General features: G+C 38.2%; 2 protein-coding genes across 5 annotated transcripts; both read left to right on the forward strand.

Moving 5' to 3' along the window:
- Window positions 1–141: 141 nt before the first annotated feature.
- asb5a (ankyrin repeat and SOCS box containing 5a) lies at window positions 142–6,445 on the forward strand. 2 transcript variants are annotated; one of them, XM_074674263.1, is made up of 7 exons: window positions 142–465; window positions 1,969–2,048; window positions 3,114–3,221; window positions 3,460–3,610; window positions 4,819–4,953; window positions 5,564–5,755; window positions 5,917–6,445. In XM_074674263.1, the coding sequence occupies exons 1-7, from the start codon at window positions 261–263 to the stop codon at window positions 6,042–6,044; spliced, it is 999 nt and encodes a 332-aa protein (XP_074530364.1). In that variant the 5' UTR covers window positions 142–260; the 3' UTR covers window positions 6,045–6,445. The 2 variants fall into 2 exon arrangements, with proteins under 2 accessions (XP_074530364.1, XP_074530367.1); XM_074674266.1 differs by lacking the exon at window positions 142–465 and adding an exon at window positions 1,067–1,474.
- Window positions 6,446–7,150: 705 nt separating this feature from the next.
- On the forward strand, window positions 7,151–12,120 carry spata4 (spermatogenesis associated 4). 3 transcript variants are annotated; one of them, XM_074674499.1, is made up of 6 exons: window positions 7,151–7,202; window positions 8,478–8,607; window positions 8,935–9,053; window positions 10,732–10,952; window positions 11,240–11,350; window positions 11,504–12,120. In XM_074674499.1, exons 1-6 carry the CDS (start codon window positions 7,177–7,179, stop codon window positions 11,593–11,595), a joined length of 699 nt encoding a protein of 232 aa, XP_074530600.1. In that variant the 5' UTR covers window positions 7,151–7,176; the 3' UTR covers window positions 11,596–12,120. The 3 variants fall into 3 exon arrangements, with proteins under 3 accessions (XP_074530600.1, XP_074530598.1, XP_074530599.1); XM_074674497.1 differs by having other exon boundaries at window positions 7,164–7,396; XM_074674498.1 differs by having other exon boundaries at window positions 7,164–7,396; window positions 8,944–9,053.
- Window positions 12,121–17,152: the final 5,032 nt, after the last annotated feature.

Consider the following 17,152-nt stretch of genomic DNA (forward strand, 5'->3'; position numbering starts at 1 on the left):
GCTTGTGTAACTGATGAACTAACATACCAACAAATACACACACACACACACACACACACACACAGTACAATAACATTGCAGTGCATGCTGTCAGGCACAGTAGCAGCTGCACTGCATTTTTTTTTCCAACCTGTACGTTGTCAGATCAGCCAACCAGCCAGTGCACCGGGAGAAAAAGTAGGCTACTCTTGTGCTTTTTGAAGTGGCATCTGATCCTGTCTTCATCATAACCAAAGACCCTCTGTAACGTGCAGGAGGAAATGTCAGACTCAAGTGTGGATTTCACCAACAAGCCCTTTGCGGCTCAGTTGTCCAATGTATACTTCAGCATCTTGGCACTTTTCTGCTTTAAGCTTTTTGTTAAGATCTCGCTCAACTTGCTGGCATACTTCTACATAGTCCGTGGGAACCGTAAAGAGGCTGCCAGGATATCTAAAGAGTTCTATGATTATGGTCAACACCAGGGTGAGTATATTTAGTTATCACAAAAGTTCTATATAGCTGAATTGTAATTGCATGGAGACGTCTTTGTTCCACTCACTCTATTCTTTTAGCCATAAAGATGAGTGTATTTGAAGCAAATTTGTTCAAAGAGTTACAAACAAATAAGTTTACAATTCACATAAGGCAGTAATGTTTGGCCTCATGCATAGGGTATAAGATCACAGGTTGAAAATAAAAACATTGTTTCCTTTACAACCAAGTTAAATTTCCCCCCTGCTCACACACCTACTCACTATTTCCATGTTTACAAATGTGCTATTAATACTGCAATCTGTCTCCAAAGAGTATAACAGCCATGAACTGTAATCACATTAGAAAACACTGTAGATCTGAGTGATAGTGTATTTTTCTGTCATTAGCTTATAAACCACATATTAATACTGAAATGTACATTCAGTATTTAATAAAGACACTGTAGGCTTGCTGCTCTTTTTCTCTAATGTATTAATAGAACATAGTCATGATATCCCCCATCCCCCCTCCTCCTCCCCTGCACCCCCACCCTGCCCTAGTTTCCATTCCCAGCTATGCAGTGCACCCTTTCACACTCAGACAGCAACCAAAACAACACTCCACATTCTCAGGGACAGGAGGTTCGGAGGCACATTCTGGGGGAAGAGAGACACGGCGACAACATAATCTGTATCTATCATTCAAGGAGATGTTTAATTTAAAGTGGACCCTCTCCATGGAATACTAATTATCCAGGCTTAGGGTATTAGTCACAGTCCCGCAGATATGGTCTCCCTCGTTCTCAGGGATCTGTTTGATGTCTGTAGCTGAGTCTTTGTGCCAGTATTTCAAATTAATGTCAGTCAAGGAAAACAGGCTGCATGAATAAACGCCCTTGATTATATTAGATAACATCAGGTCAGTTATTATATATAAATTATGATCAAAGCGGAGGAAGATGAGAATGATGATGAGAATGTATGGAATGCATCGGCTGTTATTCTGGACATTGACTCAGGTGTGCAGAGTGATCCATTTTTTTTCCCAGTTTGTGGATTTGGTGTTAATTTAACTTGTGAGTGGGGCTTGACTTTGCTAAGTTTACTGCAAAATGACTTCAAAAGTATTTTTATTTACACAATAAGGTGCTGTTGAATGCATTGACTGTTAAATGACGAAGGTGAAAACATGATCTGAGAGTTTAAGTAATAATGAGGAGGGACAAAATCAGGTTTATGATTGGAGCTTATTATGCAACTGTGATATTTCATCTTTATCTTCAAATATAAAAGCTAACATAAAAATAGGAAACATATTACAACTTCAGCATCCTTGTTAAACACATTAGTAACAACCAGTCAAGCAAAAAACTCCATTCAGTTTTTTTTCTAGGTCAATTCATGACTTCTTCATCGACACCAGCCTAAAATTTTAATTTGCTGCTACAGTTGGTATTGAAAATTTGATTACAACCACATTAGATAACAGCTCATTTTTTTTCCCTCTCAACAGGATCCTGGGCAGACCGCTCACCCTTACATGATGCAGCGAGTCAGGGTCGCCTTCTGGCTCTAAGGACCCTCATTTTACAGGTGAAGAGAAGAGGATCCCCAGGGAGAGTCATGTGTATCCTGTCAGTTTAGCACCTGGAGTCTATTGGAACTATCCCCTTGAGCAATTCAGCCTACATCTGAGGCTCTGTATACTCCTGATTTATATGTTACAGAAAAAGAGCTGTGGATGAAAGCAGGGTATCACAAGAGTTATCTGTTATTACCTTTAATCACCCAATTTGTCCCATCTGCATCTTTAGATCTCAGCACAACAATTTGGCCGTGTTCAAGTCAAGCCAGTTGCTATAATTTATTTTGAAAATAACTCGTTTTTTTTTCCTGGAAAACACTGTGTTGTCAAGTAAATCTGATATTTTATACATACATAAATAATGAAGGATAAATATTTAATAGGTGCATGGGCTTGCTGCTGAAGCTGTCAAATGAAACTTCCTTTTCCGGCTATTTCCTGCTTTGACATCTGCTTTTTTTGTTGGTAAAGGGGGCTGAGGGGAAGATGGCAAAGCTGAAATATAAACAGTGAAAATCAGACCATCAATAATAAATCTTTTTACACTACCATGACTCGTTGGGCAACCGTGAAAGTACTAACAAGGGCTTTAAGAGGAGCTAAACAAATGCAGCACAGATTAAATAAAATAAGCAATGGTATGTAAAGATTTTGTACTGCATCCAAGGGGATCACACAGTTGTTGATCAATACTACGACTAATAAACAGAAGGATTCGACATCCTCTCCTTCTTGCAATTTCCACTCCTTACAGTTGACAAGTGAACCAAATGAGATTGAGCCAGTTCAGCTACAAAGCCAACAAAGCCTTGTAATTCACAGTGATTCATTCTCTCTCTACAAGTCCCCCCATCGATTCCACTCTTCAGCTTATTTATCTCCATTGTTAAAATGTGACTGTACAGTACAGTTTGTCAATTACGGACAACCTCAACTGAAGAGGACAGGTCTGTTTAATAAGAGGAGATTCATTGATGCCCTTGCAATTTCTGGCATTCACCAATAGAGGCTGACAAAGGTCATGTAATGCTTAATGCTCCTTGTAATGTCTGTCTCTTTCACTCTGTTTCAAGGGTCACAATGTGAATGTTCTGACCATTGACCATGTGACACCCCTCCATGAAGCTTGTGTGGGAGACCATGTTGCTTGTGTAAGAGCGCTCATCGATGCAGGGGCGAATGTAAGTCACGTATTAGTCTTTAATGTTGCTATGCTGCACAGGTCAAATGTCAATGCCATGGTTGAGGACTCTGGTCATGGGTCACAGATGAGTAATGCATCCGTCTTCTTTTTACAGTCACTGTAGAGCTATTACACTGTTGTTCCCCTTCAACAGCTCCCTCAGGCTGTTGCTATTAGTCCACTTGTATGGCTAAACAAGGGCTAAAAATAGAGATTAAAAAAAGTTGTGTCTACAGGTCAACGCTTCTACAATTGATGGAGTGACCCCTCTGTTCAACTCCTGCGCTGTGGGGAGTGTGGCATGCACTGAAGTTCTTTTGGAAAATGGAGCAAAACCACAGGGCCTTGTATACCATCCATCACCCATACATGAAGCCACCAGCAAAGGTATACTGCCACCAAATATCCTACACTGAATAACATTAGCGACTCCTTTTTTGTTCTTTTGAGTTTATGTCAATTGTGACTACTTAAAGGTGACTCCTTCATGTGAGGAATCATAATATATTTTAGATTTAGTGAAGATACAACTTTTAATTTTGTGAATGCCTTTTAAATTCTTAAAACTATCAGGGCTAGGACGATATTTTATCGTCCCGATTAAATTCTATCATAATTTTTGGGGTGCTGATTTGATTTAAATTGCAATTCTTTGATATTTACAACTTTTGCGATTCTTAGTTTGCTTTTTTAACACCAGACCATGTGGAAAAAGTTAAATGATGATTATGATGTGTACAGACTATATCAAGAACTATATTTTCCCATAAAATGCACATCACATGAGTCAGAGAGAAACATTTCACCCTCTGCTGGAGAAAAGTGGTAACTTTTTTTCCTGTCCAGTTTCTAAAAAAAGACTGAAATGAAGAATTGAAATTAAAAAAAAATGAATTGACAAAGAATCACAATTTTGATATTACCTAACAAAAAATCCTGATATATCATTTTTTTTCTCCCACCCCTAAAAACTATGGTTTCTGGTCTTGTCTATTATGACAGTCAGGGCATGTATCTCATAACATGCGTCAATACAAGAATGATAAGCGACTGCCACTTGCAACAAGAATAATAGAAAAGAAAACAAGAACTGTGGGCTACTTTTTCTGATTTTCAAGGAAAAGAAAAGGTTAAAACACAAATAAGAGCAGTTTCTTGCTTCAAGTTGAGCTACTTTTGACAGTAGCAATGCCAATCTGTAGACAAATAAGTTGTTTGTAGCCCAGGATAGAAATCATCATATGTAAGTTTTTTGTAAATCACACTAGTATTGGAAGGGTATCTGGTGCTGGCTAACAAGTTTCAGTGTTAAGAAGGAAAAAGTGTTTCAATTTCATCGTATTTAGGCCAAATGTATTCAATATTTCATATTTTCAAACATAGTCACACAGTATCTATTACTTGGTGTAGGATAAACCAATACATCAGTTCAACTCTTACACTTGTCACTGTCTTACAACCCATGTTTGTGTCCTTAGCTGTGACACAAAGCACTCTATAGCAGAAAAATGCCCTTTCAAATAAATCCAACAGCTTGGAAAATGATCTGACATTGTCACTCACAGATTACTGTCTCCATGCTCCATTACTTCCAGGTCATTACGGCTGTGTGGAGGCCCTAGTGACTTGGGGGGCAGATGTGGACACGGACATTCCTCACCTGGGCACAGCTCTCTATACGGCTTGTGTCTGCCAAGAGCTAGAGTGTGCCAGGAAACTCCTGAGGGAAGGTCAGCTTGCAGCGCAGTGTGGACTGTTAGCTTCATAGACAGACACATCCTGCATGAAGCAAAATGAAAAAGACTTGAATCATTGTCTGTTATTCTGATCAGTAAGAAAATGGTAAACACTAGCAGGATGAAGCAGTCTGTGTAATTTCTTTCTAAATCAGTGTCTCTCCAGAGATCATATAAGGTCAATTCAATCAGAAAGAGCAAAATGTTGTGTTTTTACGCTTAGTATCTTCCTTGATGAAGAAATGCTGTGATTTTAGTAGAGAGCATTATAGCAGCCACATGTAGGGCACAGCTGACTAATAACATTTCCAAGGTATTTGTATGCCCATACATTTTGCTACTTATGATTGAAAGTGACAAGTTCACATCCTTTCTCTCAAGGCTGTTAAAAACAGTTTATTTGAAATATAAGAAATTGTTTAGTAGACTTGGTGTGTCAGGGGGAAGGCTGGTGAATAAAAATTTAAATGAGGAAACACAGTACCTTCTAGGTTACAACAACATCATGCAATAATGATGCCTCAGAGTGGAAGTATCAAAAATTAAAGATGTTTTTTTTAAGCTACACTGTCTAGAATTAACTATCATGTCATCCTTGTTACAGGTGCAAACGTACAGAAAGGTAGATCTTTAGATTCACCTTTACATGCAGCTGCAGAAAAAGACTGCACAGCAGTTGTGAAGCTACTGCTGGACTTTGGCGCAGACATTAATGCGAGGAACACAGAGTTTCAGAGGCCAGTGGATGTGGCTCCATCCAGCAGTATAACAGAAGGCTTTCTACTGCTCTATGAAGGTACAGTAACTCTTCAGACTTGATATTTTTTTAAGTAACTCCGATGTCTCCTCTGTTCTATACAACAGTCTGGGATCATGACTTTCCTTGTCCGTAATTTAAAGTCAATCTTTCAAAGAGTTAGAACCAGCTTCTAAAATACTTAATTGTCTTTTTTATAGCTACACCACGGCTGCTGAGCCAACTGTGTCGTCATTGCATCAGGAGCTGCGTTGGCCGCGACAGGCTGCATCTTATCTCCCATCTTCCCCTGCCAACAAGGCTCAGAAGCTACCTGCAGTACCAATGACAAAGTGTCCACCTATGTGGGACTTAAAGAACAAAAACTCTAACAAAAAGAGATAATGAACTCCAAACACTCCCCTATCTTTAATTTTCACCTCCAGTCAGAGCAAGAAGAATAATTAAGTGGACTTAGTCACAGAGTATTCACACTGAGTACCTGGCAGTAAGCTGTGTGGAGATGGCTCATATCTTATATTTCACTGTGGAGGAATGTTAAACACTAGTTTATAAAACAGAACCTGCAGGTTTGGCTGTCCCTGGATAAATGATGGTGAAGGAAATATAATACACAAAGCAACACTTTCATTCAGGTGTGCTGTACTTAGACAGTATTTTAGCTATATAGTAGCTACCAGAGAGTGATGCACTTTGAAAACTATAAAAAGATTGTGAAGTTATACATACATGCACAAAGTATGTAAATGATTATTCATTGTGTGCATTTGATATTTAATGATACATTGCACAATACTCACTGATTAAATTGTTGTGAAACCTCAAATGCTATCTGTTCATATTTCAGCTGTGATACTGAAAAGTGTTTTAAGTTAAGACTGAAGTTGATTTTAACTATGAGAAAAAGTGAAGTGTTTTAGGTAATTTTTTTAAATGATTGATTATTGTGACCTTGTCTTGTATTCTTTTGCAAAGCAATCCAACCATTTATAGTGGAGTTATATACACATGTGGTGAAAACGGCCCTATCTCACAGTGATAAAGAATCCTTTTGAAAAAATCCTGGATCAAGAAGGTGATCCTGTTTACCGCCATAATTTAATCACTCCTCCCTTATCTCATTTTGAAAATTTCCTGAAAATTTCCTGAAGATCCTTTTACTTTTTGAGTTATGTTGTTCACAGACAAACTCTCCCAAAAACATAACCTCTTCGGCAGAGATAATCAAACCATTTTATTTGTAGCACAAGCCAGTCACAAACCACTTCAATCTTCCTTTACAAAACACATCTGGATCTTAAAATTAATGTTGCCAGCTACTCAGTACTCTGTGAAACTGTCCCTCATTATAACAGCCTCTAGAGGGCAGTAGACTCACAGCGATGTTTGTGTGCTGCATGCCAAAGAAGTGTACGGTGTCGTTGCCATGAAAACGTAAACTAAAAAGACCATTGTGTCAGATGCTAGCTAAAGTGGCTCTGGCCTGGTAAGAAGTCTGGCGTGGTTGCATAGCTATTTTTCATACAAAATTAGAAGTAAAGGAATTATAGAGTCTAGTTCTCAGTGGGCTCAGGGCAGCATGTCGTGTACTCAGGGTCCAAAAAAGCAAGGACTGCCAAGAGAGGTACTGAAATGGCTGCTGAGTCTGAGCTTGACATCTTATCCGAAGAATGTGCGCAGGTAAAGTCATAAACCGTAGTTAACTAAATTTACGACCAGAACAACGTACATACTCGAAGCATTTAAGCCCGAAACACCTTAAACTTTTAATAAGACAATGTAGAAAATGCAAAGGTGAACTAGTGTTTTAGTCGGATGGAGCGATCTTGCTCATTGACGACCAAAGGAACCCGTCAGCTAACCAACGGCAGATGTTTTCTACTTGCTCTGTAAAATATGGGGTTGAACACTTGGTCTTAGAAAAAAAATTAAAAAAAAATCACTCATTTTTTTCACATATTACTAAAATTAACACTTAAGTTAACAATTTGTAATAAATTCTATATATTAACATGGTTATTCAAAAACGTTTTCAAGGCAAAGACAACAAAATAGATAATCAGATGGAGTATTTTTAAACACGAATTTTCAAGTTTGAATTCATGTTAAAATAAACCCAAGATAATGTATATTTAATAGGAAGCTGACAAAATAACCAATAGGTAGGTTTATACTTCTTGGCACCTCTTTTCAAATGGCACATCATACCAATTCAGTGATGGCATTCTAATTTTGCTTTTTCAAATTTACAACCATTACTTTGCCAGCCTGATGCTGATGGTTCATCGTTCTTTGCTGGAATTACAGACTTCAAACATTAAATCAATCCTTTGTGTCAGCTTGAGTTAGATTAAAAATAAATACATTTTTTGGGGGGTTTTCTTCTTAAAACTGGCTCATCAATGACTGATAGCAGGTGTGATAAGGCATTTACTCACATTTAGGCTTCCTGTGAATCTGCCAAACAGTGATTACCAGGAAAAGGCATAACTGAAATCAAAAACATCTACAACAAAAAAACACCCTGAACGAAACATTAAAGGAGAAAGTCATGTGAATAAATTTGAATAAATATGAATTGAATCATAAAGGATTACAATCAAGGACCACAAAACAGCAGATGATTAATGGTGCACAGATTTACAATGACAGATAGAGAAACATCAGTGCTTTCCAATGCTGCCAGGACAGCAACTTGTTCAAAGTGGATTTTTTCGGTTGAGTGAGTATTCTGTCTGTTCTCCCTGCTTTTCATTTCCAGGGATTTTTCCAATGGTTACCTTGTGGCAGAGATATTCTCTTGTTATTACCCCCAAGAGTTTCCAGTGCATTCATTTGATAAAGGAACATCACTTTCTGCCAAACAGAGGAACTGGAGCCAGATAGAGAGGGTAAGAGGAAGAATAAATCTGAAAATATAATGTGTAAGAAGACACGTCTTTTGTTTAGTTCCATATCTAGGTGGGTTACATCCAATTCTAAGGCATAGTGTGGCATTTAGTATCATTTTATTTTGCTTTTACATGCATAGTATCCTGAATTATCATTTAAATTACTTCACTCTGCGACACAAATATCCCGGTGACACAGCTCAACTCACTCCCCCACAATAAAACTAAACTCAGAGTACCCATTCAACGTAATGCAAAATAATAATTCATGCGGGTGGTGTTCCAGATTGCAGACTGCTTGTTCCAGATATGTTTATATTGTTGCAGTCTTTGCAGAAGAGGAATCTGCACCTGATGAAAGAGGTCATCGATGGAACCATTCACTGCAAACCAGGAGCGGCTGAGCTGATGGTGCAGGAGGTTTATACCATTCTAACCAACAGGAGGTGAGTTTTAGAAAGGTTTAGTACAGAAAATAAAAACAACATGAGGAAGATTTGGATGGAAAATCTACTCAAGTAGAAAGGAAAAACACTGACGAGTTCACCACCTAGTCTCACCTTGAAGATAAACAGACATTTTCCCACTGTCAAACTTTCGACAACCTGTTAGAATAAAAGTATTTCAACATACCCTTGGCTTTAGAAAGAGAGCCTATAGATAGCCCTGCAGCTCCCCCTCTCTCTGCTGTTTAAATTTTCATCTTCCAGATTCACTTTTCTCTACTGCGCCATCACAGAGCACACAAAATATCCCACTTTCTCTGAAATCAGTTTTCTTTTGATGTGTCAGTAGGGAATTCAAAGCCTATGAGATATTTGTTCAACATTTTTTTTTAACCTATTAGTAAAGCATCAGTTGCAATTTCATTTTAATCAATGAAATACTGTTAATGTGACCTCCCTTTAGTCTGGGCTGGAGTTAATTTTAACATTCTGTAAGTACAGTTTGTAGAAATGGGATGTTTTGAGCGACATCTAGCTATTAGAGATAAGAAATTAAAATCCTCCCTGCCAGTGAAGTGATCGTGGCTTTTGAGGACAAGAGGCTCCTGTGATGCAGGATCAGTTTCATCCTCCATCTGTCAAGTTTTTACCATCAAAAACATCCATCAGCACAAATTCTTTGGCACACAACACAAGTGGCATGTTTCCCATTGTCACACACTTAACACACTTAACACAAGCATGTGTATGTTACTTGTGTTTGTTCTGTGCATTTAAAAAGGTTCATTTTTAGTTAGAAACAAAATCACTTTATTATGATATTCAAATAATCATACTATAATTCAATGTTTTTTTAAATGTCTTCCTGTTCTACCAGGTTTGTTTTGCCAAATGTCACTACACACAACACTCTGCCCCTTTAATGTGGATTACTTATCTTTCACAGGTGATACTGAAAATCCGAAGGTTTTACAACTAAAATATGTCACCGCCTCGTTTTAGAACAATTAATGGAAAAATCAGCAACTTAAATCTGTGTCTGGGGAATAAATTCTTGTTACCATGACAAAGTGAAAATGTAGGATACATAAAGGCAAAGACACAGAAATTCAGCTTCACAAAAGCTGAGTGAAAAAAAGTACAAAATGTGGCAAAATAAACCTACAAAACTTCTACAGTTCATAGAAATAATTATGAAGAGTGATCAACAAGTGGATTGTTATGGGGATGTCACAGCTCAGCTGCCTTTGGGATTGACAATATTATGAAACCTCTTTGACCTGTCCTTTGGTAGCTTAAATCTCTGAACTGGAATGATTATGTTCTAGTCTCTCAAAGTGTGGGTAATGGGGAAAGCTAATCAAAAGCTAATTAAAAAGCTTCTGATACACCTGAACCCAACTAAACTATGAATACACAACTGAAATTGATGCCAGGACACATTTCCATTGTATAAAATGATATTTGCACAGAAAAGTCAAAAGTCATATTTTTTGTCATTTCTTTTTTTAAGAAGATGCCACAGTTGTCTGATGAGGAGCATTTGAGCTTGAAATGTCATACTGGTACGACAAAAAGGCAGTTAGTATTTGGATATGGGAGCTGTTTGGTGTAGCACCTGTCCTCTGCTGTTTGAGTATTTATACATAATCTTTCTTTTAAACACTTGATTTTAAAGTATCAAAGCCGTCCAGTGTCCGGAGTCAGACTTTACTGATATGGAGTACCAAGATCTTCTGCCTTCACTGGCTCGCTCAACAGCCTCTCAGGCCATCAAAAACAACCTGAGGACCACAGAGATCCTTGCTGAGCCTGACATCACCACAAACCAGAGGAAGGCAGAGGTCATTCTCCTCAGGCATCTGCAGCAAAAAACTGCAGAGAGGGTCCACAACCCACGTAAGTCACAAGGGGGTGGTATTAAGGGCTAAAAGAGAGTTATTTTCACTGCTCTCTTTGTATCTTTTGGATTCTATCAACTGCACCATCCCAGAAAATGATCACAATGTCATTTATGATGACTAGGTAAACAAACACAAGCAGTGCAGACTGACAGACTGCTGTCACACTCAGAGTTAGAACTTTCTGTCTTTGCTACCTGACTGACATAGCTTACATCACTTCACTTCTTCAGAATTTGATGGAATATTGCCAATTTTGACAATAAGCTTTTTTTCTGGTGACAGGACGGTTTGATGTCAAGTCCAATCTGGGTTACCTTGCAGCAAAGCATCCCGTCCCACCCAGCAGTGGTGATGGAAACCATGACAGCCAATCATCTAGAGACTCTATGACAAGTAAGTGTCAAACCTCATATGGTTTCTCAGCTTTTAAAGATTTATACTTTAGTCTGCTAAGGCAGCATGGAAATGATACAACAAGAATCCTTTTTTAATCAGTCATAAAATAAATGATTTAAACAATCTGTATTTCATTTTGAACTTTTTCAGACTCATGTTTCTCACCAACAAGGACTGGAGCTGTTGTTCCCTTTAAAGAGATCAAGGTATCCCAGCCTGTCAGAGGGTCTCTGGTTAACTAATGGATATTGATGCTCTAAGATTGTACTGTACATGTGTTTCCCTCAGCTGTGTTGGCATAATTAAAGCAAAGTCTGACTGATCTATCTGCCACAGGGACACTAATTTGGAAGCTGGACTGTAATGTCAGTTCACGTTATGTGCATTTATGAACACTAGATGGCAGCATCGAGTCACAAGTACAAGTAATGAGGCAGTTTTTGAAAATACACTGATGCACTGCAACCATTAAGAAAGAAAAAAAAAAACTATCTCGTTAGCTTTGGTTTGCCTTAATTGAGGAAATAAAACCTGATGTCACATTTGATTTCAGTACACTGCATGAGCATGTAGTCATGAAAGCCTTTGTCTGTCTTCTTCTGCAGTTAAATCATTAATGCTCCAAATTTCCTTGCCTGGCTGCTTGAACTGAGTTCAGCTCTTGTATGAACCGAAGTGTCTATCTCAAGTCTACTGAATTATGTATCTTTAGCCTTGACACCAAAAAAAAGTTAGGGTCAAAACTTAACAAAAAAATAATAATAATAATAAAAAATGATCATTGCGTGAAATAATTTCCACTTTAGGTTGTGATTCTTGCTCAGCTGTTTCAGTGATGTCACAAGATTAAAAAATTTGCATTTTTTTCTGGACTGACAGACACATTTTTTATGTTTTTGATTGTCTAGTCATTGCAAGTTGGCTACAAAGTGCAGCACTGCTATTGATCTCTTGTGTTCAGAGATGCCGCAACAGTCTTAGATCTTAATTAATAAGAATCAAAAGGAAAAAGTTTTAGTTCACTTTAAGGTTGCAGTAAACTAAATGAATTTTGTGCTTTTTCTGGCAAACTTTAAAATTTAGAGAGGGTGATAAACCACTACCCCATCTGAACATATCCCTAATGACTGCTACAGCCATAGGATAGACTTTTACAGACTGGTGGTTACATTTAACTACGTATGTACGAAAAAAAACTTCAAGCTAAATGCAATTTGGGTTTTTAATGGGTCAAAAAAATAATAATAAAACTTTTTCCTCTGACCTGCATTAATAACAAATAACTTGTATTTTGGACTCACTTTTACCGTGAATAGACAAATGACCGTGCATGATTTTCTAGGACCAATCAAACAAAAACTACAAAGTCAGGTCAACTCACTTTTCCTCTTGTTCTTTTTTTTTTTTTTTTTTAATTTAATAATTAAAGCTCTGAACATTATTTGTTTTTTTCCTGATGTCAAATCCACTCAAACACTCTTTGCTAAAGATCACTCTGTGTTGGCCCAAAATCTCTGAGCACTGATGGATGCTGGGTGTACAGTACAGCTGAGCTGTGAGGCCAGTGAAATACGGATGACAGGATGATAAGTGTTTCTGGCTGACTGCCTGGCTCTTCATGTGGTCCAAGAGCCGCAGCTTTCAATAGAGATAGGACAATGCTGTAATGATATGATCTCCCCAACAGACTATTTCCCACAGATGACTATGAGATTTATTAATGCTAAAGCAATACTCTAAAAAATGTACAGTTGAACTGTCACCAGAAGAGCCGACAAGAAAAGCTAATACTTGCAACACTCTGTGCTGGATTTGAAACAAAATGTCGGAACATCATGCTAAATGTTTGTGAGAGCAAATGTGGATGTCTGCCATGAGCAAACCTTTGATAAATCTCACGTCCCATCTTTTTCAGTGGCAGTCAATGGCTGGTAAAGCCTCTTTCACTGCCTCCCTCAGTGGAGCTGTAAAACCTGACCTCCTTAATCTTTCGGTGTCTTTTGATTTCTCTCAGCTTGACTGGGCGTGAACACACATCAGCACTTAAGACGAAGCGCGCTGTCGCCTGTTGATTTCTGCAGGCGCTGGGTGATGAGCATCGGAATTTGGATTTTCTGTGTCACAGCTCACCTTTGGCTACACTGGTTTATATTGAAAAATACATTTTGTGAGGTAGCACAGGTGTCAGTAGCAAGTGACACAATAGAGATGCTAAGCTGAAAGTGGTGAATATGAGCTAACAGGTACTACCTTTCTATTACACATAGCAAATTAATATTATTAATCCTTCAACACTAAAAAGGATAACAAAGGTGGGCTGATCTACATAAAAAGCTCTGTAAGGGGTTACAGGGTGATGTTTATATTTGTTCAACATCCACACGCCTCTTCTACAGAACAATATCCAGGGTCTGGTTGCTATAGCAACTAGCAAGCCTATACTGGAGAGCGACCAGGAGACATTAATAAGCTTACCGTGAGCTTCTTTGGCTCCTTCTGTTGGTCAGGAGCACAGGCAGTAGCTGCATATGCATACAAACATAAATATATGCCTGGGCAGCCAATGAATATGATAAGTCTGTATCGACATTAGTGTGCAGAACTCAAACAGCATCCAAGATGCTAATCTGAGATGTCAGGCAACTGATGTTTGAAAACTGAGGATGCCTCAAATGCCCTAAGAAAGTGTTTCACCATCTGCTGATTTTTCCTATCAGCATCTTGGTGCCCACAGTGTGAAGGAAGCTTTAGTGGTGAGGGGATAGAGCAGGGGGGGTAAATGCCTTGTTGGAAGCACAGACGAGAACACTGTTCAGAAGGGAGGGTGGGTATTGTGGGTCTTTGTAAGCTCAGGATTTCCCCCAGAAAAAAAAGCCCTCCCCCTTTTCCCCAGCAGCAATCTCCCACCCCTGTTAACAAAGCCATGCTAAGCTAGTGTGTTGCCATGTTATCCAGGCCAAGGGTGGGGCACTTGGTGTGTCAGTACGCTGGCATGCACACACACACGTTCAAAAGGTCATGTGTGTGTCAGCTTCTAATGCTCATTATATATTATCATCCCTCTGTATCGGCTAATGAGCTGCTTTGATTTATTTCCAAATTTACAATTTGGTTACAACACATTAGTCACTAAGATGCTGCTGGCCACTGTTTTTCATTTTGAAACCCCCAGGAGACAAAGCTAATTAGGTGCAAAGGAGTTTTTTCTTTTCTTTTATGTGCTGCATGTAAACAATACCACTTTAAGAAATATTAAAACATCCATTACACTGAAAATAACTCAGGCTTCAATAAGCGTTCATTTCTTTTTCGTTGTTTACGTTCATCCATTTACTTCAGATTATTGCAAATAAGGTTAAGACCTTATTGTTTTTTTAATTTTAAATGAAGGGGTCGTAAACATCACCCAAAATGATACAAGAGCAAACAAAAATATATAATAGAAATAATCAATCATGCTCAAAACAAGAATAAAGTCAACACACCAAGCACATGACTGAGTGTTTCCAGATCATGATAACTGGCCAGCTAAAAAAAAGCAACTCATAGAAGATTTAAGAAAGATGTCTTTATCACATGCTGTAAAACAACTTGACAAAAGGGCAAGTTAAAAGCTGCATACATTTGAAAAAAATAAAGTAAGAAAATATCTAGTCAAACGTAAGCCTATATGCAAATGAATATTAACACTCATTATGTTGCCCTGAGTTTTAATTTGCTAGGGGCAGAAAGTGTTTGACTAGATGAATTGTGTCACATTGTAACAAATTTAAGTACAACATAAAAAAGTGACTTAAAATGTACATTGAATGGTAGGATGTCCTCTTCTAAAAACCCCTTCCAGCACCCTAAAGCCTCTTTTTTTTTCTCCTTTTCTTCATGCAAATAACACAACCTCAGGCCCCATTAACACGACAACGTTTCATCCAGAAATGCTGGAACACAGTGAAAAAAGTCTGAATTTACATGGAAACACTGAGGGACCGAAAACGCTGTAGTGAGTATGCCAGGCCTGTAGTTGGTGCTATAACTGCCTTGTCCAGAAGTGGCTTTTGGTAGATTTCCACCAAAGCAGCATTGTGCTGATCATCTGGTGTATCATAACAGTTATACTGTTGTATGCGCTTGCATGAAGCAGAGCGTAACGTTGTCGTTCCTACTGAAAATGTTTTGTTTCAGAAAAATTACATTCTGGAGGCCGTTTTCGAAAGTTTGTGTTTTAGGTTGTCTAAAACTCCATTTCCGTGTAAATGGGAGGCCAAAACGCAACAATACTTTTCTATTTCACCCTAAAACCATTATCATGTTAACGCCCCCTTAATGTGCCATGAGGGCTTTCTGTTTACCGTCCATAGCAGTGACACCTTTGGCTGAAACTGGAAGTCTTTCCAGGATGACATAAGGACATGACTCTTGCCAAGGCATGCATTTGTTTTGGAAGCAAATGAATGAAGAGCAGATCTTTTTAACACTACTTTTCTTAAGACAACTTTTTGCAAGCACCAAAGTAACACCATAATGTATTTATTTGTAGTTACATAGTGCTATTGTTTGAAATGTGCCAAAAAGCAAACTTTGTGAACTCAGTTTTCATCGTAATTTAGTGTCTAGAAGGTGAGCAGACTGTTTAGTGTCACTCAGCCAGCTACTCTGAGAGGTGTCAGTAACGTGACACATCAGTGAATCCTGGTTATGTCATACGGTGTTGATCATCTACTTTACTGATCGACTTGAGTTTGAACAAACTGCACAATCACAAACAGCTTAACCCATGTTTTAGCCCATGCTCTCTCACCCTCCTGTTCAACTTTCTTTTGCTCTTCCTTTTTCTTTCTGATGGTCCACCATTACTACAAAATAAATCTTAGAAATTGTTTTCTTCAGAAAAAAAGAATAGGCCTTGCTTCTCCCTGTTGAACTTTGCCAACTGGTGTAGTGTGGTCAAAGGAACTCTTGGTCTATGTGGATTGGTCGGGTCATCCACCAAATAACTTTTAGAAATAACTGATTTTTGTACTTATAGTATCTTTTCAAATAGTGAATTATGAATGGGCAAATATTTATAAAATGAGACTATTAAAAGATCACTTATAAAGTCCACACATGGCTTTTATCACCAGTAATGTTTTTAAAGAATTTTGACTGAAGGAAAGAAACAGGTTCCACTGACCGAAAAACATTGAAGGTGTAAGCACATTTACATAGTTGTGTATTTGTTTAATCTAACTGATAAGGTATATGAAATTTGACTACACTGCATTGTGGCACAAGGTTAAAAGTCCAGTTGATAGTCTCCTAACTGGCAGAGGAGTCCAGAGTGGATTGATCTGGATCAATGTGCTGGACCCATCAGTCAGACAGAGCAGAGGAAAGACAACATCATCCCGTATAAGCCATGCTGCCGGCACAGCTATCTAAAGGTAACCTCTAAATCAAAATTAAAATGTAAGGAGCCACTAAGTGCTTTAGACTCATGAGTTTGACCATCTGGTAGGACGATATGCTACAGAAGGCTAATTGAATTATTAATTAAAGATGCTTCATTAAGAGGTTAAACATAAATAAAGTAGTACATTTTTACATTAATAAATCATCAGATTAATTCTGAAATGTGAAACTAATGTCTGCGAAGAGCATGACGGAGATGATTGTGGGATTATGTGGTAGGCTTAAAGCAGGGAGAGGTCCTTAAATCAGGGTGTCTCTTCTGTTGTTCAAAGACTGTGAAGCTGGAGGTCTGTCAGCATGTTTAAGACCTAATAGATCCATCAATATGATTTCTATGATGTACTCAAGTAG

This window comes from Halichoeres trimaculatus, unplaced genomic scaffold, assembly GCF_033239565.1.
Source record: "Halichoeres trimaculatus isolate MK-OKI-2021-1 unplaced genomic scaffold, fHalTri1.1 fHalTri1_scaffold_7, whole genome shotgun sequence".
NCBI classification, from domain to species: domain Eukaryota; kingdom Metazoa; phylum Chordata; class Actinopteri; order Labriformes; family Labridae; genus Halichoeres; species Halichoeres trimaculatus.

Coding starts and splice junctions, on each gene's coding strand:
- spata4 (XM_074674497.1), top strand. CDS start 7,296: ATGTCGTGTACTCAGGGTCCAAAAAAGCAAGGACTGCCAAGAGAGGTA. Junction 7,397..8,477: donor TATCCGAAGAATGTGCGCAG/GTAAAGTCATAA, acceptor TTTCATTTCCAG/GGATTTTTCCAATGGTTACC. Junction 11,351..11,503: donor ATCTAGAGACTCTATGACAA/GTAAGTGTCAAA, acceptor GAACTTTTTCAG/ACTCATGTTTCTCACCAACA.
- asb5a (XM_074674263.1), top strand. CDS start 261: ATGTCAGACTCAAGTGTGGATTTCACCAACAAGCCCTTTGCGGCTCAG. Junction 3,222..3,459: donor TCATCGATGCAGGGGCGAAT/GTAAGTCACGTA, acceptor TTGTGTCTACAG/GTCAACGCTTCTACAATTGA. Junction 5,756..5,916: donor CTTTCTACTGCTCTATGAAG/GTACAGTAACTC, acceptor TCTTTTTTATAG/CTACACCACGGCTGCTGAGC.